Source organism: Mesocricetus auratus, unplaced genomic scaffold (assembly GCF_017639785.1).
Source record: "Mesocricetus auratus isolate SY011 unplaced genomic scaffold, BCM_Maur_2.0 Super-Scaffold_100062, whole genome shotgun sequence".
NCBI classification, from domain to species: Eukaryota; Metazoa; Chordata; class Mammalia; order Rodentia; family Cricetidae; genus Mesocricetus; species Mesocricetus auratus.
In genome coordinates, this window is record NW_024429234.1 from 626,741 (window position 1) to 652,131 (window position 25,391).

Here is a 25,391-nt window from a genome sequence, read left to right on the forward strand (position 1 = left end):
TTAACCAGCTACACAAACTCCTCTACCCAACAACTTCATAGGACTGCTAGCCCCCTACTTGGTCTCCCCAAATACAACCAAAGATGGAACTGCAAAGCACACAGTCAGCCTTGCCAGGGCTGACTCTATCAAGTAAGAACATACGGGTGAATTCAGAGAGAAGCAATAAGAGCGTAGACATCAAGGAGGCCATCAAGAGGACTGTAGAGACAGCTCAGTGGATAAAGGTCTCAGTATGTTAAGTGTGAAGACCCAGGTTTGAATCCTCAGAATTCCTGTGATGCTGGCTGAAATAGTGCACAACAAAGAGAACGTCTCAGAGAAGGAGGAAATCCAGGACTGACAGCTGAAGCTGACCTCTGACCTAAACATGAGCACTGTAGCATTCACACATATCATGCACACACATGTTCTCTCTCAGTCACACAGACACATGCACACGAAGAAAGGAAGGGAGGGAGAGAAGGAGGGATGGAGGGTGAGAGGGAGGCCAAGGAAACTGCCAAGAACACCATGATGATTAAGCACTGCACTATGTATGAACAAAGTAGCCCTAATATACTGATTGAAACCAAGAGGGAGGAGGGAAGGAGGGAGGAAGGAAGGGAGGGAGAGAGGAAGGGAGACAGGGAGGGAGAGAAGAGAGGGATGGAGGGAGGGAGAGAGGAAGAGAGAGAAGGAGGACACAGCTTTGAAGGTAATCACTGTTCTATGTATTCAGAGCAACTTGCATTTCAGCTGATCATGAGTGAGAAATAAAGATGTCATTCATTTAATTCTCCTGAGACTATTTTCAGGGATCATTTCTATAGTTCATTAAATTCTCTTTACGTAGCTTTTGCAGAGTGAAAATGCACACCAAAAGAGACATTTGCTGGTAAAAAGAACAGAAGGGCCCCTGATGCTGCAGAAAACTTTATCTGATTCACTTTTTGAGCTAATTCCAATTAAGAAGCCAGGTAAGAAGTAAAAACCCTTTCTACACTCTTGCAAACCTCGTCAGGCAGTGACAGGAGGGGCCAACCTGAACCCTGGGTCTCGGATGGAGGTTCACCTGCAGCCTACAGAGAACTGCTGAATCAGCACAGCTGACTTAGGAAGTCACCTGGCCTAAAGCTCTGGCAAGATGGGGCCGATCTTCTACTTGTTGCAGCCAGTGGCAGAGACAGGATAGAAGTGTTTCTTAAAGTGTTCCTTTTCCTTAATTACACCTAGCAGATGTTCTAATGAGATGATTAGGCAAGCACTGGGGCTAGGCACTCCAGGCTAGAACTGGTTTACAGAAAGTGATCAACGCAACACCAGCAGCCATGATGTGCAGAGCTCATAACTGCAGTGGCATTCAGAGACCAGGCAGGGCTACTGTTACCACACCACAGAGCCTTCTCTCCTGAAGACACACACAATAATAACCTCGGGTGACCACCTAGGTAGGGGCTGATTTTCACTGACTTACTACAGAGTCAAACCCTGTAGTAAGTACCAATTTATAATAAGCTAACAACATAGCTTAGAGGCAGAATATTTGCTTAGCATGTGTGAGGCCCTGAGTTCAATCAGAGGCACAGCAAAAGGCAAGGAGAATAAAACACCTATAAGCAGAGGAGAAAGGAAACCATTAAAATTAACTTTAGGTCCTAGAAAGAAGGCTCAGCAGTTAAGAGCACTGGCTGCTCTCCCAGAGGATACAGGTTTGATTCCCAGACCCAAAAAGCAGCTACAGCTGTGTCTCCAGCCCTAAAGGATACAATGCTGTCCTCCAAGGGCACTGCACACAAGTGGCTCATAGCATACATTCAGGCAAAACATCCATAGTGTGTGTGTGTGTGTGTGTGTGTGTGTGTTTTAAGTAGTTTTGCTTGTACAGCCACAAAAGTTGATTCCCTCCCACCATGATAATATGACAGGTCACTGTAAAAAGATTCAAACACCACAAAAGTATAAAGTTAAACAAAATTTCCCAGGTGTGCTAATACACACCTGTAATACTAAGGTTTGGGAGGCCAAGGCAGGAGGATCAGATGTTTGAAGCCAGCTTGGGCTACATGGTGAGTTCTAGACCAGCCTGGGCCACAGAGTGAGACCCTGACTAAAAACAAAACAAAACAAAAAAAGACCCAAATTCTAATGTTGAAATAAAAAATTATTATTAGTCAATAATTATTAGTGAATAATTATTAGCTGGGTGCAAATCCTAGCACTTGGGAGGCAGAGGCAGGCAGATCTCTGTGGGTTCAAGGCCAGCCTGGCCTACTGGGATAGCCAAAGCTATTGCACAGAGAAACCCTGTCTCAAAAAGAAAATAATTAATTAAAAAGAGAATGGAGGGGGCTGGAGAGATGGTTTGGGTCTGAAGACCACTTGTAATTCTTTAGGATGATCCCAGTTCAATTCTTAGCACCCACGTAGTAGCTTGCAACAGTCTATAATTCTACCTCCAGAAGATCCAATGTTCTATTTGATTTCTACAGGCACCAGGTACACATGGATACACAGACATACAGACACAGACACAGACACACACACACATACAAAAACACTCATACATATAAAATAAGTATGTCTTAAAAAAAAACCCAAAAAGGATGAACCCAGGTATGGTGACACAGGCCTGCAGGCACTACTTGAGAGGCTATACATGGCAGTCAGACCACAAACACAAGGCCTACCTGCACTACAATGTGAGTTCAAAGTCAGCCTGGGCAACTTAGTGAGACCATGTCTCACAATAAAAGAAAAAGGGCTCGAGAGATGGCTCAATGGGTAAAGCACTTGCTGTACAAGCTTGAGAATGGAATCCTAATCCTCAGAAACCACATGGAAGATGGGTGAGTATGGCAGCCCACCTACAATCTCAGTTTGGGAAACAGACAAGAAAGCAATCTGGCTAGCTAGACTGGCTGAGACAGTAAGCTAAAGGTTCAACAAGAGAGCCTGCCAACAAATAAGGTAGAGTGGAGTCAAGAAAGATGTTCAGTGTCAACCTCAGGCCTCCAATAAGCACATTCACACACACGTACACACATATGCATGTGCACCCTGACACAAGTCCCCCATCCATATGCACAAACATGCAGAGCATATCCCCCACCACACTCAAAAAGTTAAAAGGCGCTTGAGGTATAACTCAATGGTAGAGGGCTTGTCTAACACTTGTGAGGTTCTAAGCTTAACACCCAGTACTGCAACAACAAAAAGGAGGTAATGGGCTAATTTTAAAAACTAGTAATCTGAAGCTATGACATAAATCACATTTGGAAGACAATGTTAGCATAAGGTAGGGGGCAGTTCTCTTATCCACATATCCACAGACACAAATTAATCGATGATCACAATACTCTGTGGGTTATAAGGCATGTTTTGTGCATCATAAGGATTCAAGGAGAGGGAAGAAAAGAGAAGTATAGAAAGGGTGTAAAATGAAGACGGGGCTTCTTGACGATGGACAGATGAATTGTTGCAAAAATCACTACTAGCTGAGGATGTAGTACAGTTGGCAAGTGGTGGGCTCAGGCCCTGAGTTCCAGCCCCAACACTGCATAAAAAGGGGGCCTGGTGGAGCAGTTTGTAATACCAGAAGGTGAGGATCAGAAGTTCAGAGTCATCCTTGGCTACACGGAGATAGAGATATGGCCTAGGCTACATGAGACTTTGTTTCAAAACAAACAAAATTAAATTAAACTAAATAAAAAGGGGGCTGGTGACATGTAACTCAGTGGCAGAATGCTTGCTTAGTATGCATGCACAAGGCCCTAGGTTCCCAGTATTTGGGTACATAGTGACAGATGGTCTCAAACAAAACAAACAAAACCCAACCAACCAACTAAACAAACACAAAACACTCCACAAAACAAACAAACCCACCAAGTTTTCAACTAACAATGGACCCCTCCAAGGCTCTTTACAAAGCTTTCACAGCTATGCTATTAGACAGAACCACTGTCAAGTGCTCCCATTTTTAAAAAATTGCTCAAATGTCAAATTTTATGCTATGGTCACACATATGTAAAACCACAATACTTTTTTGTTGTTGTTGTTGTTTTGAGACATGGTTTCTCTGTATTGCTTTGGAAGCTGTCCTGGAACTCGCTCTGTAAATCAGGCTGGCCTCGAACTCACAGATTCACTTGCCTCTGCCTCTCGAGTGCTGGGATTAAAGGTGTGCACCACCAATGCCCAGCCACAATACATTTTTTTAAAACAGTGTCTTGCTACAGAGTCCAGACTAGCCTTCAACTCTTGTTCCTCCTGTTTCTACATCCCAGGAATTCAGGCTTGTACCACAGTGCAAGGTATTGCAAAACACTTCTGCCTGACTTGAGGGAGTCTAAGTTTAGAAGTAGAAGGTGACTGTTGTTTAATCTCACTTGGAGTTGCTTTTCCATTTCTCCAACTTGCTATAGCTTAATTTCAGGCAAATGTCCTCAGGGCAAATGCAGGTTTTCACGTTGAGTTCACACCTTAGGAGTTCTGGCTTTCTCTTTAAGTGTTACTCTGGCCATTCTCTGGCCTTTCTAATTCTTTTGTATGTGTTACTCTGTGATGGTTGTATTAAATCTACTTTCCTCTAGATTTTAATTAGTTTGAATTTGATATGCTTGTTTAGGTAGAGTTACTATGTAGCACAGGGTCAAATACAATTCGCCATCACCCTGCCTAGGATTATAAGTATTTACCACCACCCCTGACTAAAATACTTGTTTTAATAACCCAACAAATAGAGTATAGATTAAGATTTTTTTATTGTCAGTAATAGCATTCCATGTGTAAATTCTGCCATCCTAAATAATTTATAATACTGGCTTCTTTTCACATTGATGTTTTGGTGAGCTTATTGTAAACTGGGTTTATTGTCATTTTTTCACATACAATTTTTGACCCACAGACCTGACTGCTTGTCTCAGCAGACTAATAAGTGCTACATGGAATGGCTGCTAATGCAGACTGCTGGCATGAGCACAAGCCACTGGGCCACCACAGAGTGGCACAGTTCAGAGAGGAGCAGGAGCTGTCATTTTCCTGGTGGGTCCCCTGTTATGAGGAGCATCTGGAGAGACACATGCTGGATGAGATGCCACTGACTTAACCATTTAGCGGCTAAACTGCCTGACAATAATGGACGCGTTCAGTTCTATCTAATTAGTATTCTGACTTAATAACTTTGCAAACTGAATCATTTTGCAGACTAAATATAGAAAAGTTATTATTATGGTCTGGTTTCTAAGCAACCATTTCATTAAGAAAAGCACTACTTGGAGGAAAACACATCTGTTTGTCAGTAAGGTTCCTGCTGTCTTGTATAATTTCATGGTGAAGAAGCCATGGTCACTCTGTATTCTGGTAATCCCTGCTTGTGAAAAGGTCACCAGGGGGTACTACAACAGAGGGAGCCATCTGTTTCAATCTGTACTAGTCCCCAAACCTTGTCATCATGAAACAATTCAGTTTCCTGCAGCAGCCATATAATTAAAAAAAAATCTCTTGATTATAAAAGCAAGACATGCTCATACTAGAAAACGTGAAAAGCCAGAAGTGGAACGGCACAAAGAAGAAAAAAACACCTGACTGCTTAATGCTTTTAGTTTCATTGGTAAATGAATTCTACTGTTAAGAAAGAAAATTGAATACAAAAGTATTGGCCTAAATAACACCATAGGATTCCACTGTTTTCCTTCGAGATCAGAATGGTTTTCATAATGGTATGGTCTGTGTTGGACAGCTGAGTTCAGAGATCTGTACAGATAGCTATGCATCCTTACTACCTTTCATAAAACAGATTAAATACAGACAAGAGCATGTCTGACAGCAGTGAGGAGAAAATTCTGTGTGTGTGAGCGAGCGTGTTGGCGGGGTGTACACCATGACACATGGCATGTGGTATATAGTGTTCTGCTAGGATAGATGGCCAAAGACAGGAACTGTTTTCAAATTCTTCACTGTTTTCTTTTTTAAAAGATTTATTTATTTATTATGTATACAGTGTTCTGTCTGCATGCATGCCTGCAGGCCAGATGAGGGCATCAGATCTCATTATAGACAGTTGTGAGCCCTCATGTGGGTGATGGGATATGAACCTGGGTCCTCTGGAAGAGCAGCCAGTGCTCTTAACTGCTGAGCCATCTCTCCAGCCCCTTCATCGCTTGTTTTTTAAAGCAGCAGAACCTTGTTTTACCTGAAAGCTTTATGAGCAAGAGCAGGCCCTCTGGTTAGAATGGGATTGCCTGTGAGCTGAGCCCATCCATCTATGGAATGTTGCCTCACATAGATAGCCCTTGCTACAAATGGCTTTTGCTATGCTAAGTTTGAGACATTTCTCTTCCTGGAATCACTAGGTGAATCCCTATGCCCCTCTCCCCAGTTCTGGAGAATGGGTTCCATCCCCTCCTCACTCTGTCCAGTGAAGTATCCCTAAACAGGGATAGTCTTCGGTGTACCTGTTCTTTATAGCACCTGTCAAAACTAGTTTACGTTTGTGTGATTATACCGGCCGCCCTCTGACTGTAAGCTCCATGAAGGCAGGACATGACTATTTTCTCTGAAGTATACCTACCACAAGTATACCTACCACATTTCTCTCAAACATAATAGTGTTTAACAAACAACTGTTAAAGGGAAAAAAATTAACATGTAATTAACAAGAGAAAAAAGGGGGTAAAGATAATACTTTATGATTTTCTTTTCCCCTGGTCCAAAGAGGAGCCTGTCAATCACTTTTATGAATTTTGTCTTTTAAAGACTTATTTCAGGACTAGAGAAATGACTCTCTCACTGACTAAAAGAGTCATTTCTCTTGCAGCTGACCCAGGTTCAGTTCCCAGCACTCACATGGCAGCTCATAGCCACCTGTAACTCCAGCTCCAGGGGATCCAACCAACACTTCTGACTTCCTTAGACACCTAGATGCACATACACATGATATATATGTATATGTATATATACATATATTCTTAAATTTTTATTATATATGTTTAAAATATGAGATTAAGTAAATCTTTTTTTTTGTTTGTTTGTTTTTTTGTTTTTGTTTTTCGAGACAGGGTTTCTCTGTGGCTTTGGAGGCTGTCCTGGAACTCGCTTGGACTACCAGGCTGGTCTCGAACTCACAGAGATCCGCCTGCCTCTGCCTCCCAAGTGCTGGGATTAAAGGTGTGCTCCACCAACACCCGGCCTAAGTAAATCTTTTTAATAACACGAAGTCAGCCTAAAGAGAGCATAGAAAAGGGCAATTAATTTTTCTATGTGAGTATGTATATGAAGGTCAGTGGTTAGCATCCTGTATCTTCTATCACGCTCTACCTTTTAAATTTTCTTCATTTCTATGTGTATGGGTGCTTTACCCTCATGGATGTTGTCTGTGCAGTGCCTACAGAGGCCAGAAGAAGTCCCTGGATGCCCTGGGACTGGAGTTACAGATGGTTGTGAATCACCTTATGGTTTCTGGGAATCAAACTGGTGTACCCTGAGTCATCTCTTTAGTCCTCTAATTAAACTTTTAACATTACATGTTTATTTATTCATTATGTGTGTGGTGGTGTCCATGTATGTGCCATAGCATACATGTGGAGGCCAGAGTACAACTAGTAGGAGAGTGCAACTGGTTTCCTACCAACATGTGGGTCCTGAGGACTGAAGTCAAGTCTTTAGGTGAGGCAGAAGGCACATTTACCTGAAGAATCATCTTGCCAGCCCCAGCTTATTTTTTGAGACAGTCTCTCATTGAACCTGGAGTTCATCAATTCAACTAGGCTAGCTAGCAAGTGAACTCTGGGGACTTGCCTGTTCTCTGGCAGTGAGCCTGTCTTCTCCAACCCCCAGCATTAGGATTATAGATGCTTGTATGTGGGTTGGGGATCCAAATTCAGGTCCCCTTGATTACACAGCAGGTACTTCACCAACTACACTATCTCCACAGCCCTCAGTTCTTTTTTGGTTCCTGTATAAAGTCAAGTAAACACTAAGGGAAACAAAAGTTGAACACAAAGTGCTAAGAAGTTCCTTGAAAACAGCCTTCTCTTAAGAAAACTTAAACTGGCTGGTGTTGGTGGTGTACACCTTTAATTCCAGCACTTGGGAGGCAGAGGCAGGCAGATCTCTGTGAGTTTGAGGATAGTCTGGTCTATAGAGTGAGTTCCAGGAAAGACTCCAAAGCAAGACAGAGAAACTCTGTCTTGAAAAACCAAAAAAGAAAAGAAAAAAAAAAAAAAGAAAGAAAGCTTAGCAATTGCCCTGCTAACTGGGTGTCAAGACGACCTAATTAGGTCACTGTATGCTCAGGGTCTGCCATTTTTTCCCTGAAGTCAATTCATTTCTAACTTACCTTCCTCCTTAGGGACCAGCAGAGACATGCCTGATCAGGAAGCAGGACCAAATATCAAAGTCTAAATCTAAACTGAGCAGATCCCATGAGGGTATTTTTCTATCATTGCCCAAGACCTGACATGACCAGAGAAGGGGAAATTGATGCTTCATTAAGTCAAAAATGTTGAACATATGAATCAGCAACAAAAGAATCTTAAGTCAAGGCCAATAAAAAATGTAATTGGACCTATTAAGTATGTGAGCAACTGCAAGGATCACCTTAATCACATCTAGTAGGATTAGGGATTTTAATTTGTATTTAAAATAAAGGGTAAACCTGGTGTTGATGGTGTACACCTTTAATCCCAGCACTCGGGAGGCCGAGGCAGGCGGATCTCTGAGTTCGAGGCCAGCTTAGTCTATAGAGCAAGTTCCAGAACAGTCTCCAAAACAATACAGAGAAACCCTGTCTCAAAAAACCAAATAAATAAATAAGTAAATAAAAATAAAATAAAGGGTAATGTAAGCTGCTTGCTTTGTGATGTGGGAAAGAGAACAGGAAACCCTCCAGCTGGTATCATTGACGAGTGGTGGTGGCACATGTTTTTAATCCCAGAACTCAGGAAGCAGGGGCAATGAGAGCTCTGTGAGTTTGAGGACAGCCTGGTCTACAGCTCCAGTTCCAGGGCTACACAAGGAAAGCCTGTCTCAAAATGGGAAAATCTCTCTTAATAGGAAAGTGGGTTGAGAGCAAATTTTACATAGCAATTCTTCGGGGAAGGTATTACTGACTCCTAAACAGTTTATAAGGAAGACAGACATATGTACTGACTCCACCCAGTGTCTCAGGTGCCTTCTGGAGGGACCCTGCTTTTACAGAAGCTCATCTATATGAACCGGAGATGAAGGATTTGAAAGGAATTGTGGGAACCATGAGCTTAAGTATGTACCTGTTTATCTGAAAATGTCAAGTTCTATGGCTGACACAGCTTGTTCTACTGTCTGTAAGAGCAGAGGCCATAGGGACTTGAAAAAGGTGGGAAGATATTAGCACAGGGTGGATAAGAGCCTTGGGCTAGGAGACTGAATGAGGCTCTAACACTCACTGGCTAGCAAAGGAACATAGTCTTTTTGTTGTTAGAGATGGTTCTCAAAGCCCAGTGGGGAGAATGCTAATAAAACAAGCAGTTGCTTCTGGACCACAATTAGCACTTGACAACTGTGAGAGAAAATGAGAGCAAATAAGTAAAGACAATGAGTAAGTACTATTCTTTCAACCCAGGAAACCTGTCACTAAGTCACTGCCTGGAGGGGCCGCAGTCTGCACAGAAGAGCCTGGATGCCAGCAAATGGTTCCCAATAGCTTCTACTTTCAAGCTTCATCACTCCTGCCCTTCATAGCCATTTTGCTCCCTGACAACCTCAACTGCTTGCCCTCCTCTATGGCTGCCCTGCTCTGGACCATCTTCAGGGTTCTTCTTCCCTTCAGCCTCAATTCCTTCCTCCATTTCTATCTAAATCCTGCCCATGGGTTCTTCACACCCCTAAGAGTTTCATGAAAATCTGCTGTTCTGAAATTTTAAGTTAATATTTGAAGTGTATTACCTGGGGCTAGAGAGATGGCTCTATGTTTAAGAGGGCTTGCTGCACCTCCTGAAGATCTGAGTTCAGTTCTCACCCTCCTGTAACTCCAGATCTAAAGGATCTGGCACCTTGTTCTAACCTCAAGGGCACTTGCATGCATGCATGCACATGTGTGCACACACACAAACACTTAAAAAAGGGTAAAATGACATTGTGAGACCTGCCTCATGAACCAAGGGCTTGACATGATACAAGTGGCAGAGTGCTTGTCTAGCAGGCATAGACCCTTGGTTCAGTTCTCAACAATACAATAAATTGAATAATAAAAGCAAATCAGGATGCAAAGTAGCTATACAATCTGACCACAAAGCTCAAGGCAAAACCTAAAACAAGACTAAGGTATAGGAAGAGCTTAATTTCTACTGGCTTCTATGTCCACTCCAGCCCTTCTCCTCCCACCATGTTTCAATTAGCCTGACAGAAAGCAATCCAAAGGCTTTGGATCCCTCCGTCATCTAAGCTACCACCTCAGAGCTGGCTATTCTAGATGGGAAGGGCCTGATTGTCAGACAGAAAAATTCATGTAAACAATAGCAGATTCTTTGTGTTTTCTAATTTGTTTACAAGAAATTCTAAGAATTCTCTGTTGTGTTTGACCCCGTTGTTTATCTGCATTTTTGCTGTTGTTGTGTGTGTATCACAAACACTAAAGATTTTTTCCACTCTGAAAAAAAAAGGGTAAAGTGTATAACTCAGTAAATATGAGTATAAATTTACATGGTTGTACAATGAACACCACTATCTACTTCTAATTCAAAAAGAAACTTCATGTCCATATGTCACATAGTGTTCCTATCTCTCTCACATCCTCCAGAAACCACCACTCTTTATTTCTACAATTGGTCTATTTTGGACATTTCACATAAATAGAATCATGCGACTTGTGACTTTTTGTGTGTAACTTCTTTAACTTAACCATACTTTCAAGGTTTATGCTGTAGCATGAATTGGTAGTACTCCTTCTCTTTTATTACCAAATACTATCCCATCATATAAATGTACCAGGTTTGATTTGTCTAATCACAGGTGACAGATTTTTTAGTTGTTCCTACTTTGGGGCAACTGTACATAATGCTGATATGTGAGCTTTTGTGTAGACTATGTTTGCTGATACTTTCCTTCAGTTTGGGGCTTGAACCTAGGGCCTTGCACATGCTAGGTAAGCACTCTGCCTTTGAGCTACATCCCTGGCCTTTTTTTTTCCCTCTCCTTTTTAAGTTAGAATCTCATCTAAAACTCACCTAGTAGGCCTTTACCTTTTGATGATCCACTTGCTTGTACCTCCACCGTCGCTACACCCACTCCCTTCCTTAGGAATCTTCCAGGCCTTCATAACCAGACTGGAACTTCTGAGGTATTCAGCCTTGTGGGCTAAGCAGTACCTGGCTCTCAGACTCCCCAGCATGTGTTCAGCCATTGTTGCTACCCAGAAGACACTTTGTAGCCAGTCTAGTAAATCCATTTCTAACTCATATATTGGCTCTATTGGTTCTGTTCTTCGAGAGAACCCTGACTAATACAAGAGGTAACTAGGACATGAAGACTCAGCTTTCACACACTGTATTCATGCCAAAGTCATAGGAGTGGCTTCCTGAAAAAATGAGTTCAGCCCTCTTACTCTTCAAGCCTCTCTGTTCCCCAAACCCCACTTTCTCCCACAGGATGATGCAGCACAAAGGTCCTGGCAGATGTTGCCTTCAGACCTTAGTGTTCTCAGCTTCAGGAACTGTAAGAAACAAAGCCCTGCCATTTATAAATCATCCTTTATAAATAAATACCAGGCTCGGGTATTCTGTTATACAGAAAAAAAAAAAAAAAAAGACAATCACATCAATTCCAGAAGTGATTTCTGAAACCTTCTCTGGTGTTCCTAAGCAATACCAACACTGTTATGCTGAAAGCCAATGACGATTGATGAAAAGGGAATAAGAGCAGGAAGAGTGAGGTAGCAAGATGTGTTTTAAAGATCCAGAGATTACTCGAAAAGTAGCACTCTACACACTGCCAGATGAGCAAAAGAAAACGAAAGTCAAGGAAACATGAGATCAGCACACTGTTAAATTATATAAAGAGCTGGTTGATAACAGAGCCACTGCCCACAGGTAGGCCTGCTTCATGTATGCAGAGACCATGAGGAGACTCAACCCTACTTGGGAACTGAAGCAATGTGGCCACTGTAACTTACTACATTTCTCTCTGGCAATAGCATGGTTTTCAGAAACAAAGAGACTTATTTTCACATTCTCACCCTGTCACTTAGTATCTGTGTCACTTTGGACCAAGTAGTTAACATCTTTGAGCCTCATTTCCCTCATTCTGAACTTGCAGGCTTGCTATGATTGACACATAACAGACACTCAGCAGGTGGTAACTTTACACAACCTACTGTCATTTCTCTGACATGACAATTATCCAGGGCAATCTTGGAAAGTACAAATAATTGTGAAGTAGCTATTATTCTTTTCCTTATAGATAAAAGTACTAAACTGCTAAGTTCTCTGATATAAATCTGAATATTGATTTTTGACTGACGGAAGAAACCACTGATAAGAAAACACTGGTCAGAAACTACTGGTCCAAAAATGAAGCTAGTATAAAACTTAAGGGTTTGGGAAGGGAAAAGGCATCATGTAGATCTTGTAAACAGCAATAAGATAAAGTACAAAAGAATGAGAATCTCTGCAAAAAGGGCTGGTTTCAGCTCCACACTCTACTAGTTTTTGTGACTACCAGCAAGTCAAGTCTTCATTTAAGAGGCTGGTAGAAAGCCAGTCATGCTGGTATATGTCTTTAATTCCATCATCTGGGAGGCAGAGGCAGGTGGATCTCTACAAATTCAAGGACGGACTGTTCTACATAGTGAGTTCCTTGTTAGGGAGCTAAATAGTGAGACTCTGCCTTTAAAACAAAAAACAGACAACAACAAACAAAGCAAAAAAACATAGTTGGTAGAGAACGTGGCTAGCCATGAGTTCAATCCCCAGCAACACATAAACCAATTTGACATGGTGACATATGCCTGGAATTCTAGTACTAGGGAGTTGGAGGGAGGTGAAGCAGAAGTTCAAGGTCATTCTTGACTAGGTATCAAGTTTAAAGCCAGATTATATGAGACTGTGTTTCAAAAATAGTAGACAAACAAGACAGGTAGGAAGAATTGGTGGAATCCAGTGTTTCTCTCTATATTATTAATAATGATCAAAAAGTGGAAAGAACTCAACTGATGCTGGAAAACAAAATGTGGCTTGAGTAAATATGGAGAATCATACCATCTGTCATCATTCTTTTTCAAAGCTAACAACAGAGGGGCTGAAGAGGTGGCTCAGCAGTTAAAAGCACTAGCTGATCTTGCAGGTGATACAAGTTCAGTTCCCAGCACCCATATGGTTATTCACAACCAGTTATAGTTCCAGTTCCAGGGGTCCTAGCGCCCTTCTGGTCTCTGCAGGCACCAGACACAAATATGATGCACCAACATACATGCAGATAAAACACTCATCCACATAAAATAAAAATTAATAAAAACTTAAAGCAAACAACAGGATCAATTTCTATTATTGTCATTAGGTAACATTTCATTCTTCTGGGGCCTTTGTTGGAGTCAAAGACTACATAGTTAAATTTATAGTTTTCCTAAGTTATGACAGAAAGCAAATTAAGTATAAAACTTTAGACTCATCAAGATAGAGTATTTTCTCTAATTTTCCCAAATACAAATAAACTGGATATTGTAACTGTAATTCTTACTTGGTAACTGTTTTAGTTGTTTATTAACTTTACTATGTTAAAGTTAAAACCTTCCTTTTTAATCAGACAAAAGGGGAAAATGCTGTGGAATAATCCTTCTGTAAACTATGTGAATGTCACCATGATTGGTTTAATAAACAAACTGGCTGGCCAGTAGCTGAACAGAATAAAGTTAGGAAAGCCAAACTGAGAATGATGGGATAAGGGGAAACTCAGAGGTATCCCCAGCCAGATGGAGAACGAGTTGGACACACAATATGGGATAGAGGTAAATGCCACAAGCCTCAGGGCAGCACATGTATTAATATACGTGGGTTAACTTGTAAGAGCTATTTAGTAATAAGCCTGAGCTATTGTCTGAGCATTTGGGGGTTTTTTGTTTTTGTTTCTTTTTTGTTGTTGTTGTTGTTTGGTTGGTTGGTTTGGTTTTTCGAGACAGGGTTTCTCTGTATTGTTTTGGAGGCTGTCCTGAAGCTCTGTAGACCAGACTGGCCTCAAACTCACAGAGATCCTCCTGTTTCTGCCTCCCAAGTGCTGGGATTAAAGGTGTGCGCCACCAACGCCTGGCTTTGTCTGAGCATTTGTAATTAATATTAAACCTCTGAATGATTATTTGAGAACAACTGTCAACTGTGAGACAGAAAAACTCCACCTACATGGAACTCCATCTCCTCAGTGCTGGGATTATAAACATGAATTTCTGCCCTCAGCTGTAGTGACAACTTGTTCAGCCAGTGGACTTGGAGTGGTGGCAGCATCCTAGGTGCGTGGCTTCAGGTGTTTGGACATGACCCCTGATAAGGAAGAGGAGGGGCTGGCTTGCTCTCTTGGGTTGTGGTTGGAGCATCCAGAAGGGTAGAGATTGCATCTTCAGGAGTGGGAAGACCCCGAGACAGTTATTTACCATCACTGTGTGAGTGATCCTCTAGTAAATACCTGTTAATTCTTTATCTGGGTTTTGTGGACTCTTCAAGTCCACCTTTACTCAGTTTTTCATGTAGATACTTGGAAATGGAACTTGGGTGTTCCAGACTTTTGAGGTAAGCACTTTCCCAACTGAGAACATCTCCCTGGACCCCTTTTTTATGGGGGGGATTCAGAAAGAATCTCACATAACTCAGGCTTGCATTAAACTCACTATGTAGACAAGGATGATTTTAAACTTTAGATCCTCCTGACTTGCCCTTCCAACTGTTGGGGTTACATCTCTATATACTAAGAAACACTGACTTGCAATTTAGGAATGTAAATTATATCTCAAATAAGTCCTAGAGGATGAGGATAATGCCTAGTTTCCTGCCCACCTCATGACTTTACAAAGCACATACAGGAGAGACACTCAATAAAGGTGTGTTTTACAGTTAGACACTACAGAAACCAGGACAAAGCAGAAAGAAATCTTCCTGTTTCAAGGACATAAATGAAGAAGGCAAACATCACAGGACTACATTCCAAATTTCCACACCAGATCCAATGAGATGATCCTTCAAGGGAGAAAATTATTTTCAGCTAATGGCTTCTTAACTTACTTTACTTGAGGTAGAAATCTGAGAATAAGATAAAGGTTTGTGCCTGGCAAGTTAAGGCTTGTAATTCTGCTTAGTTGGAAGCGCTGTAAAACTCTTGTCATCTTGTACATACACTTCCCTCCCGCTTCTGTGCCTTTTGCCTTTGCTCCCTTTGGCTCTTTTGAAAGAAATAAAAAAGAAAGAGGGTGGAAAAGGGTGTGATTTGTCTAGGCATGTCAAAATGTCTAGATTCCTTTCTTTATACAATGACTTACTTTCATCTCCCATGCGTTGGCTCAGGGTATAGATTAATTTCTCCTTTCCTCCCCTTCCTTCCTTCCTTCCTTCCTTCCTTCCTTCCTTCCTTCCTTCCTTCCTGTTTGTTATAACTTTTTTATCCAAAGACATTTTGGGCCTAAGAGCTCAGCAGTAGTGCCTCTGTATCATAAAAGAGGTCATAGGTTCAATCCCAATGTTCTTCCCCAAAACAACACAGCCAAAGATTCTTTTGACATTCAGAGGAATCATTGGGACCCCTGAAACACAAACTGTTCTTAAAGGACATGACTTCAAGGACATCTGAGCAGATCCATAGCTGTATAAACTGTCAGGCTACAAGACTGTAGTGAAGAATATCACTTATGTATTTATCACATTCATTCATTACTGAACAACAAAACTACCCTTAGAGTCCTACAGTACAGGCTGAGGAAATGGCTTAGTGGGTAAGATACTTGCTATGCAAGCATGAGAACCAGAGTTTGGATTCTCGGAGTTCAAAAGCTGGGTGGATATGGGAGCTACCTGTAATCCCAGCAGTTAGGTGACAGAGACAGGGAATGCCTAGCCCCAGGTTCAGCTAGAGATCCTACTTCAGTAAATGAAGTGGGAAAAATCAACAAAGGTAACCAGTGTCAACTAATGGCTTCCACACCCATGTGTATACATGCATACTTGTATATATATATGTACACCCCTCAAGTGCAACACACACACACACACACACACACACACACACACACACACACACACAAATTCCCAAATTCTCAACACATTAAGGGATAATCAAGGACAGATCTTAACTCCTGCTTTGGAAGAGACAGGACTTCTAGTTTGTATATATTTCCTCATCAATGAAAACATTTTTTATTTTATTATTTATTTATTTACTTACTTGCCTATTTATTTATTTATTTGCTTATTTATTTTGCGGTGCTGTATCACTCAGTAGTCCCGGTTGGCCTCAAACTCACTGTATAGAACAGACTGACCTTGCAATCACAAAAACTCACTCACCTCTGCCTCCCAGTGCTAGAATTAAAGGTATGTGCCACTACCGTCAGCATGAAATTCAGCAACTTTATACACAATCTGAAGCAGTTACTAGGACAGCTAACACACCAGCACTTTCCCAGTAAGAATAGCCGATATGCAGACATATTTTTCACAAAAGTCAAGTTTAACTATTTGGGAATTTAGTTCTTAGATTGCTACATGAACAGACATGTAGCAGAGATTCCTAAATCAGACAAAAAAAATAGATATCTACTATAGGAATGAGTGTACTCAGCCCCTCTCTACTCTTTGCCTGTATTGCAAAACAGAATAGATCAACATGTATTAAAAAATCCTAAGTATTACTAAGTTGAGCAAAAACTACTCATGGGCATGTAGACAGTCTGAGAGAAAGAAAGATCCAAATGTATTCACAGAACCCAAAGTAAATGCCCCTCAGAGCACTCTTCAGTACCCTTATCCCAAAGAACCAGAGCAACTTGTTGGAGTGATTTGGGCTTCCACAAGTGTCACTGACCACACAGGTGGGAAAAATCAACTCCTGCTTTTCTTAGTGAGAAATTCGCCTAAGGCCTTAGCTTTCAAGTGCATATTACAGATACCAAAACATCAATTAGTTTAACCTTGTCCATCCTGGGGAGGTGAGAACAAAACTTCCACCTTCCCCTACCTGCCATGTTCTTCATCACCAAATTAGCTACTAACTGATTAGCACACCAATTAAAACCACTGAAAACAAATACAACACCAACAGCTGCAGCTTTTACAGAAGATCCCAGAGGCTAAGGAGCTCAATGGGTTAATCAGCCAAGCTTTTTCCAAGCAGCAAGGTTGCCACATTAGAACGACATACCACCACTTCCAAAACCCCAGACCTAAAAACAGAAAAGAAAGTCTGTGAAAAACATCTCCTTGGAAAAGCACAGGTGACTTGGTTTCTGTAACATATTTATAAGTGTCCTGGGTTCTCCATTCATGATTTCTCTGGTTTCCTTCAGTATCAATCCATGTCCTGTAGCCTCATGGGGCCTCCTGTGCACTGCTTGAGCCCCAGCTCGTCTGGCCTCCATAGCTACAGGTCAATTACTTTTTCTGGAAACTTTCAACTCTCCTAGTTGTCCTCTTACCTCTGGAGTGTTCATTTTGCCTTTTAACCTACTCACAATAAGTGAGCTAGATGTTTTATATGCAATAGGTGCACAATATATATTTGTTGAATAAAGAAAGAATTCCTAAACTCAGGCCTTCATCACAGTATTCTTTTTCCTCTGCACTCTCTTAAGCATCAAATACTGTCTGTATAGAGCAAGTTCAAGTTGTATTCAGAAGTATCAAGGCCATAGGAGCCTGGACATGCCTTTGTGTTTGTTGTGCGCCTTGCTTCTAGAAGATGATCAAAACAAAGAGTGTGAAGAACTGTATGGTTGGTACAACCTGCATGCATGCTCTTCACTATTAGGCTTGACCATTTGTTCCACTACAGGCACAGAGCATCTTTCTCACCCCTGGCTTTCTCTGTAGGTCATATGATTTGCACTGGCAAAAAGAATTAAAGAGAAATGGCAGGACACCTGTCCCATGAAGCAGTCTCTAGCATTTATGCTTGCTTTTGAACACTTCTGACATCACTACAAGAACAGGCCACTGGTCAGGGACAACTAGGTACTCAGAGCTGCCAGCCAAGCCTGGCCTGGGTTTATTGGCCCTCAACTTGTCTACAGATAACATGTGTGGTTATGACAGGAGTTTTATGTTACTGTGGTGGAGTGCTTGTTAAGTAACAGTTACTGACAGGATTGGACGCAAGACAGATCTGAGAGGATCCATATATCATTACCACCTAGCAATCCAACAAAAATGATAAGGATGATGATGAAAATGACGACGACGATGATGATAGTGATAACACTAAATTAGTAACAGCTCACATTCATTGAACACTATACCCTAAGAACTCATTTGAACTATACTTTGACTCATTTGAACTAGTGTTAAGTTTCTCTTTACAGAATATTGAGAAGACAGCAGAGGGTTCTTATGTACTTCATAAACAGTTTTTATGTATTTTTGTGTTGACAAGATGGCTCATGTGGGTGGAAGAGCTTGCCATTAAATCTGATGACCTCAGATCTATCCCTGGAACCACACGGTAGGAGGAGGGAACCAATTACTACAAGTTGTCCTGACCATTATAACAAGCATTATGTGCTGACAGAGACCAAGTAAATAAATAAATGTAAAAATACATCTTTATTTTAAGGGAAAGTAGAGAACGGGTCTAGTTGTGTAGCCCTGGCTGTCTCTGAACTTGCCGTCTTGCCTCAGCCTCTCCTAAAAGATACAAAACATCACATCAGGCTTAGTTTTATTGATGAACTGATTTTAAAGATTATTTATTTAGTTAATGTGCATGAGTTTCTGTCTGTATGTATGTTTGAGTACCTTGTGTGTGTATGATGCCCCAGGAGGTACTAGAAGAGGGTGTTGGATCCCCTGGGATTAGAGTCACAGTGAACATGTGCTCTTAACCACTGACTGACTGACTTCTCTTCTCTGGCCCTGCTTCATTTAATATGATAGAATCTGGCAATCATTCCAGGCTGCCCTAGAACTCAAATGACCCTTCTATCTCAGCTTCCTGGGTACCTAGGACTATTAGGCATATACTTGTTTACCCTGCCCTCACTTTTTTGGGGGGGTTGTTTGTTTGTTTTGAGACAGGGGTCTCTCTATGTAGCCTTGTCTGTCCTGGAATACACTATGTAGACCACAGCGATCCACCTGCCACTGTTTCCCAAGAGCTAGAATAAAAGTATGCTTCACCAAACCTGGCTTCATTTCCCCCTATTAACATATTATAATAATATAACAGCTGTGAGAGCAAACAGTTAGGACTCCCTTCCATCTTGACTTAAGGTCAGAGTTCAAGCCTATTCTTGCTTCTCAAGATCAAATAACAGGATACCTGACTAAAGGTGTGGTTACTAGATATTTTGAGAGTTAAGGAGGCAGTTGCCCTTGTTTGTTCCTTGTATCAGGATAAGGAAGTCTTCTGCTCCCCCCTCCACCTTTGTTTTGGGTATAAAAGGACTATAAGAAATAAAGTCAGGGCTGCTACAGTATTCACTGAGAGCCCTCCCAACTCTATCTTCTATCTTTTCAATCCTCACTCCCCTTTTCAGGCACATCCAACAAGTCCGCTGGTCCTAACAGATAGCAGTTGTCACAGAAAATTAAGTGAGATTAAAACTTTGTTCTCAAGTCAAGCCCATAACTTATTCATGCTTCCTTAATTTTCCCCCTACCACATTACATTTAGCTGTCATATTTTCTTTTTTATTTTTGGTTTTTTCGAGACAGGGTTTCTCTGTATTGTTTTGGAGGCTGTCCTGGAACTCACTCTGTAGACCAGGCTGGCCTCGAACTCACAGAGATCCGCCTGCCTCTGCCTCCTGAGTGCTGGGATTAAAGGCGTGTGCCACCAACATCCGGCTCTTTTTTTTTTTTTTTAAGCAGGGTTTCTCTGTGTAGTCCTGGATGTCCTGGAACTCACTCTGTAGACCAGGCTGGCATGGAACTCAGAGATCCACCTGCCCCTGCCTCCCGAGTGCTGGAATTAAAGGTATGTGCCACCAATGCCCAGCTAATACTTCCTTTCTTAAGGTGTTTTTTTTTTTTTTGCCAGATATTTTGTTGTAACAATGAGGAAAAATAACTAATGCACACACCACTTTCCATTTTTACAGGTAAGAACTTGGAGCCCTGGAGGGTTAAAGTCATTTACCAAAGTCTGTTCAGCTGAGGAGCAGCGTACCTAGGCAGTCTACCTCCGGAATCCCAACTCTCGGTATCAAAGGAAACTGAGGTAACTCTAGCTTTCTCAATGTGTGATTCTGATCCCCTTGTAAAGAAATAAAATGATTTCCACATTTTCTTCCCAGTATTAGGGTTCAAACCCAGAGACTTACACATGTTAGACACTGAGCTATATTCCAGCTCTACATGTCTTTGTTTGTTTTTAGGGCTGATGAGACAGGGCCTCCCTATTATGTATCTCTGGCTGTCCTAAAATTCACTCTGTAGACTGGGTTGGCCTGGGAGTCACAGAGAGCCACTTGACTCTGCTTCCTGAATGCTGGATTGAAGTGTGTGCCACCACATCTGGCTCCATATGCTTGTTTTATTTTTAATATTTGTTTTATTATTTATTTGTGTGTATATGGGTATGGGTATTGTATATGTGCAATGCCCATAGAGGCCAAAAGAGGGCATCAGTCCTGTCGAACTAGAGTTACAGGTCATTGTGAGCTTCCTGACATGGATGCTGACAAGCAAACTCTAGTTCTCCATAGGAACACTATGCACTGAGCTGCTGGCTGGCTCCACCCCATACATAAATATTCATATATTAATGAAGTATTAAATACCAAAGCTGAGGTTGCGGTATAACTCACTGGTGCTTACTTGTGAATGTGTGAGAACCTGGATTTATTCCCTAGCACACCATGCACACAAACACACACCAAAAACAAAGCCAGAAAAGAAAAAAAAACAAAGAACAAAAAACCAAAAAAACCCACCCAAAATAACAAAACAAAGAAATCATTAAAATGAAATGAAAAACATAAGAAAACACAAAATCTTGAGGCTGTATGTGCACACGCAAGTGTCTGTTTGTATACATGCATCATGGCACACGTGTGGAGGTCAGAGGATAACTTGCAGGAATCAGTTCTCCCCTTCCACCGTGTGGGTCCTAGGGATGGAACTCAGGTCCTCAGGCTTAGGACCTGTGCTTTACATGCTGAGCCATATCACTGGCCCCATAAAAGGTTACGTTGTATGAACCTTACAGGTATGAACCATTCTTCTCTCAACTAAACAAACTGAATTTAATCTATAGAATGATAAAGTACACATAAAACTTCATCATTACAAGACACTGAAACTCTATAGGAACCCTCTGGAAACTCTAGGAATGCTGTTATTATCACTCAGAGTATCCCACTTAGGAAGCAGAAAGATGGACAAAATGACCAGTTGTACCTTATAGTAGTATCCCTCAAGTAAACATGATGCCATCTTTGGTCCACACTAACTTACCCTGAATTGCAGATAAATATACAAAAGTGTCTTCATGCTCCAAGTTCTCCAAGAATATCTGGAAGCACAAAACAAGGAAAGATGATTCTCAAAGATCAATCTGTCTGAAAGGAATACATGCTTTTCTTCTTGGTAGAAATTAGTGTGACATAGAACATTGTTGAGGAAAATGATTTATCTGCTTCAAGTCCAATTTCTCTAACAGTTTGGGGAGTTGGGGAAGAACTTCTTTTTTGTTTTGTTTTGTTTTGTTTTGTTTGTTTTTCAAGACAGGGTTTCTCTGTATTGTTTTGGAGGCTGTCCTGGAACTCACTCTGTAGACCAGGCTGGCCTCGAACTCACAGAGATCCGCCTGCCTCTGCCTCCCGAGTGCTGGGATTAAAGGCGTGTGCCACCAATGCCCGGCAGGGAGGAACTTCTTAAAGTCATCAAGTATACACCAGCACTAGTCATGGAAATCAATACACATAAGAATAATTAATAAACAGGTAAAAACTTGATGTGCAAACCTGGCAACCTGAGTTTGATTCTTGGATCCCATGGTGAAAGAAAACCAACTTTCAACAGCTATCCTCTGACATCCACAAGCACATTGCAGCATATGTGTGCCCACACTCACACATATAATCATACGCACACACAATAATATCCATAAAACTTTTTTAAAAGAACAACATTTTTCTGTGCTGGCCCATGGTGGACAACATTTTCAAAACAGGTGACCAGATATATTCTGATCATTTCTCCTGAGCTAACATGCACATGAGGTTGCAAGGGAGACAGAGATGCTATTATTACAGAGGCAATTTTATGTCTATTCTACTTTTTAAAAATCTTGCAAATTGTAGCCCTCTGATTGACATTTCTTTCTCAAATTAGAAACTTATCAGGGAGTCAAATACAGTATGGTCTACCTAGAAGCCAATATGATGGCATGTTAAATTTAGGCCGTAACGTGGGAGTTACGGAAAGACAGCAACATGTGCAATATTCCTCTTGGTTCTTCTAGGGAAGGAGGAGTGCCTACTCATATACCACTGTGTCGTTTGCTCGACAGTCTTGATTTCAGCTTCATGCTGCTGTTGTCTATACTACTGAGGGAAAGCTACAGATTAGTCTAGATGGGATAATGACTAGGTTGGAAGGCATTGGGACTGCATATGAGTGAGGGAAACGATACAGAGGAGTAGCCATGAGAATAAAAAATAAATATTTTAAAGACTTCACAGGTGTCTGACACAAATTAGGGTTATCTGGGAAGAGGGATCCTCAACTGATAAAAAGGCCCTCATCAGATTAGCCTGTAGGCAAAGCTGAAGGGCATTTTCGTGATTAATAACTGACGTGGGAAGACCCAACCCATTGTGGGTGGTGCCACTCCTGAGCAGGCGGTTCTGGATGCTAAAAGAACACTATCTGAGCAAGCCAAGGGGAGCAGGCCAGTAAGCAGATTTACTCCATGGCTTTTGCATCAGTTCCTGCCTTGAGCTGCTGCCTTGACTTCCCTAAATGGACTGTGACCTAGGATATGCAAGCCAAATAAACTCTTTTCGCCTCAAAGTTGCTTTGGCCACAGTAATAGAAACCCTAAAAGGGAGAGGAAAGAGAGGAACAAGAGAGGGTTATAAAATATACATGTCGTGAAAGCATGGGTTTGGTCTGGAAGAAGACAGGAGTCAGTAAGAGTCAGGAGGGGGATGGGGTACAGCTGTGAGAGATATGCTGGCTAATCTTGATTGCCAACTTGAAGAGATTCAGTCACCACAGAAACACATTTCTGGGCATATCTGTGAGGGAATTTCTAGACCGGGTTAACTAATGTGGAAGACCCACCCTAACTGTGGATGGCACTACTCTAAGAGCTAGGGTCCTGGATTGAATCAAAAGGAGAAGCCAGTGAGCTAGGAACAGTAAAGGTGGCTGCTGCTAAGGCAGACGATCTGAATTCAGTCCCTGATCACCACATACTCACTGTGGTGCCCACACACATCACCCATCCCACTGCACAAAATAAAAATGTAAATCTAACAAAAACGCTTGATTGTTCTTTTTTAAAGAAGAAAGGAGCTGAGCATTCACCTGTCTCTGCTTCCTGCTGCAGATCCAGGTGATTGGCTACCTCAAACCCCTGGCCCTGTGGCGACTGCCATCATAGACTGTATTTCTCAAACCATGAGTCAAAAGTCAATCCCTTCTTCCTTAATTTGCTTGTCAGGTGTTTTGTTATAGCAATAAGAAAAGAAATGCAGGGGACAAATAACCAAATACAGTGATATAGACAATAAAACCCATCCCCTTGTATGATGACCAAAAACTAACTTAAAAGCACAAGGGTCAAGAGTGTGGTTGTGCGTAATCCCTGTAATCCCAGCACTTGGGAGGTAGCAGCAGAGGAATAAGTCTGGCATGAAGAGATATACTTGTAATCCTGGCCCTTTGGTGATAGAGGCAAAAAGATGAGGGTTTCAGGATAGGCCTTAGCTATGTACCAAGTTCAAGAACAGCGTGTTACCTGATACTTTGTCTCAAAAATCAGAAAAAGGAAAACAAAACAAGAGATGAATAGGGGCTGGGACCATGCTTCCTCGGGTAAAGTGCCTGCTGTGCCAGTGTGAGAACCTGAAGATCTTTGGCATCCTTTTTCAAACTTGGCACTGATAGGTAGAGACAGAAAGAGTACTGAAGCTTGATAGGCAGCCAGTTTAACCAATGGTGATACTCTCAAAAACAAGAGGTACAGTGTAGAGGAGGACACCATTGTTGACATCTGGCCTCCACACCTGCACACGCACACACACACAGACACACACACACAGACGCGCGTGCCGCACACACACACACACACACACACAGACGCGCGTGCCGCACACACACACACACACACACACACACACACACACACATACACACCAGTCACAAATAAGGAATACATTTGTTTGAACTTCTTGGTAAAAAAATAATTCGCAGAACTTGGTGAACATAGCAGTTAAAGACTAAATGCAGTTAAAGAAAATTCCAAAAGTGGTCCCAGCATGCACTATCTACATTAGCGTTCCACAGGATATTTGAGGGATAATCATACAATACTTCTAGTGTCATACTAACTAAAATAGGTGTTTTCCATCAGAATTATAACTCGCAATCTAAGAGCTAGACAAATAGCTAGATCACCATCATCACTACCAAGGCTCAGAAAGATTGAGTGTGCTGTCCGGGAAGTTGAGATTGGGTCCCAGGCAGTAGTTTCTCAGGCCCCTTGTTCTTATTGGAGCCCATACTCAAGTCACAAAGACTTCCACAAAAAGGAAAGATCCTAACTAAGCAGTATGTGCTCTGCTATGTCAGGCTAGAACATTAAGGACAGCTTATTTTTGGTGTAATGGAGGCAAAAGCATGCAGGAGACCCAATTAATCCAATGCTCCTCTAAGAGGGACCCAGGTCAAGGTGAGGCTTTTCTAGCATCTCTGGGAAGTGGCTCATGCTGGCCCACTGCCTGTCTTTTACATGCTCACCCTTAGCCAGTCTGTTAAACACATATGAAAATCCACCTCTCCCAGATTTTTTTCCCTGACTATCCACCACATTGCTCATATATAAAATCCTGTCACTCTGGCACACGCCTTTAATCCCAGCACTCAGGAAGAGAGTCAGGGGGATCTCTGTGAGTTCGAGGCTAGCCTGGTCCACAGAGCAAGTTCCAGGACAGCCTCCAAAACAATACAGAGAAACACTGTCTCAAAAAAACCAAAAAAAAAAAAAAAAAAAAAAAAAAAGACCCTGTCACTCTATTCATG

At 41.7% G+C, this 25,391-nt stretch overlaps 1 protein-coding gene across 2 annotated transcripts in view; it reads right to left on the minus strand.

The window, feature by feature from the left end:
* Positions 1-25,391, minus strand: part of Tango6 (transport and golgi organization 6 homolog) — a 158,177-nt gene that overhangs the window by 71,994 nt on the left and 60,792 nt on the right. The window contains exons 14-15 of one of the 2 annotated variants that reach the window (XM_040736606.1): positions 21,597-21,654; positions 18,725-18,824 (exon numbers count right to left, since the gene is read on the minus strand). In XM_040736606.1, the coding sequence (XP_040592540.1) occupies positions 18,772-18,824; positions 21,597-21,654 (111 nt within the window). In that variant the 3' untranslated portion in view covers positions 18,725-18,771. Of the gene's footprint in view, positions 1-18,724; positions 18,825-21,596; positions 21,655-25,391 lie in introns of those variants that run through there. The other variant, XM_040736604.1, reaches the window with a different exon arrangement.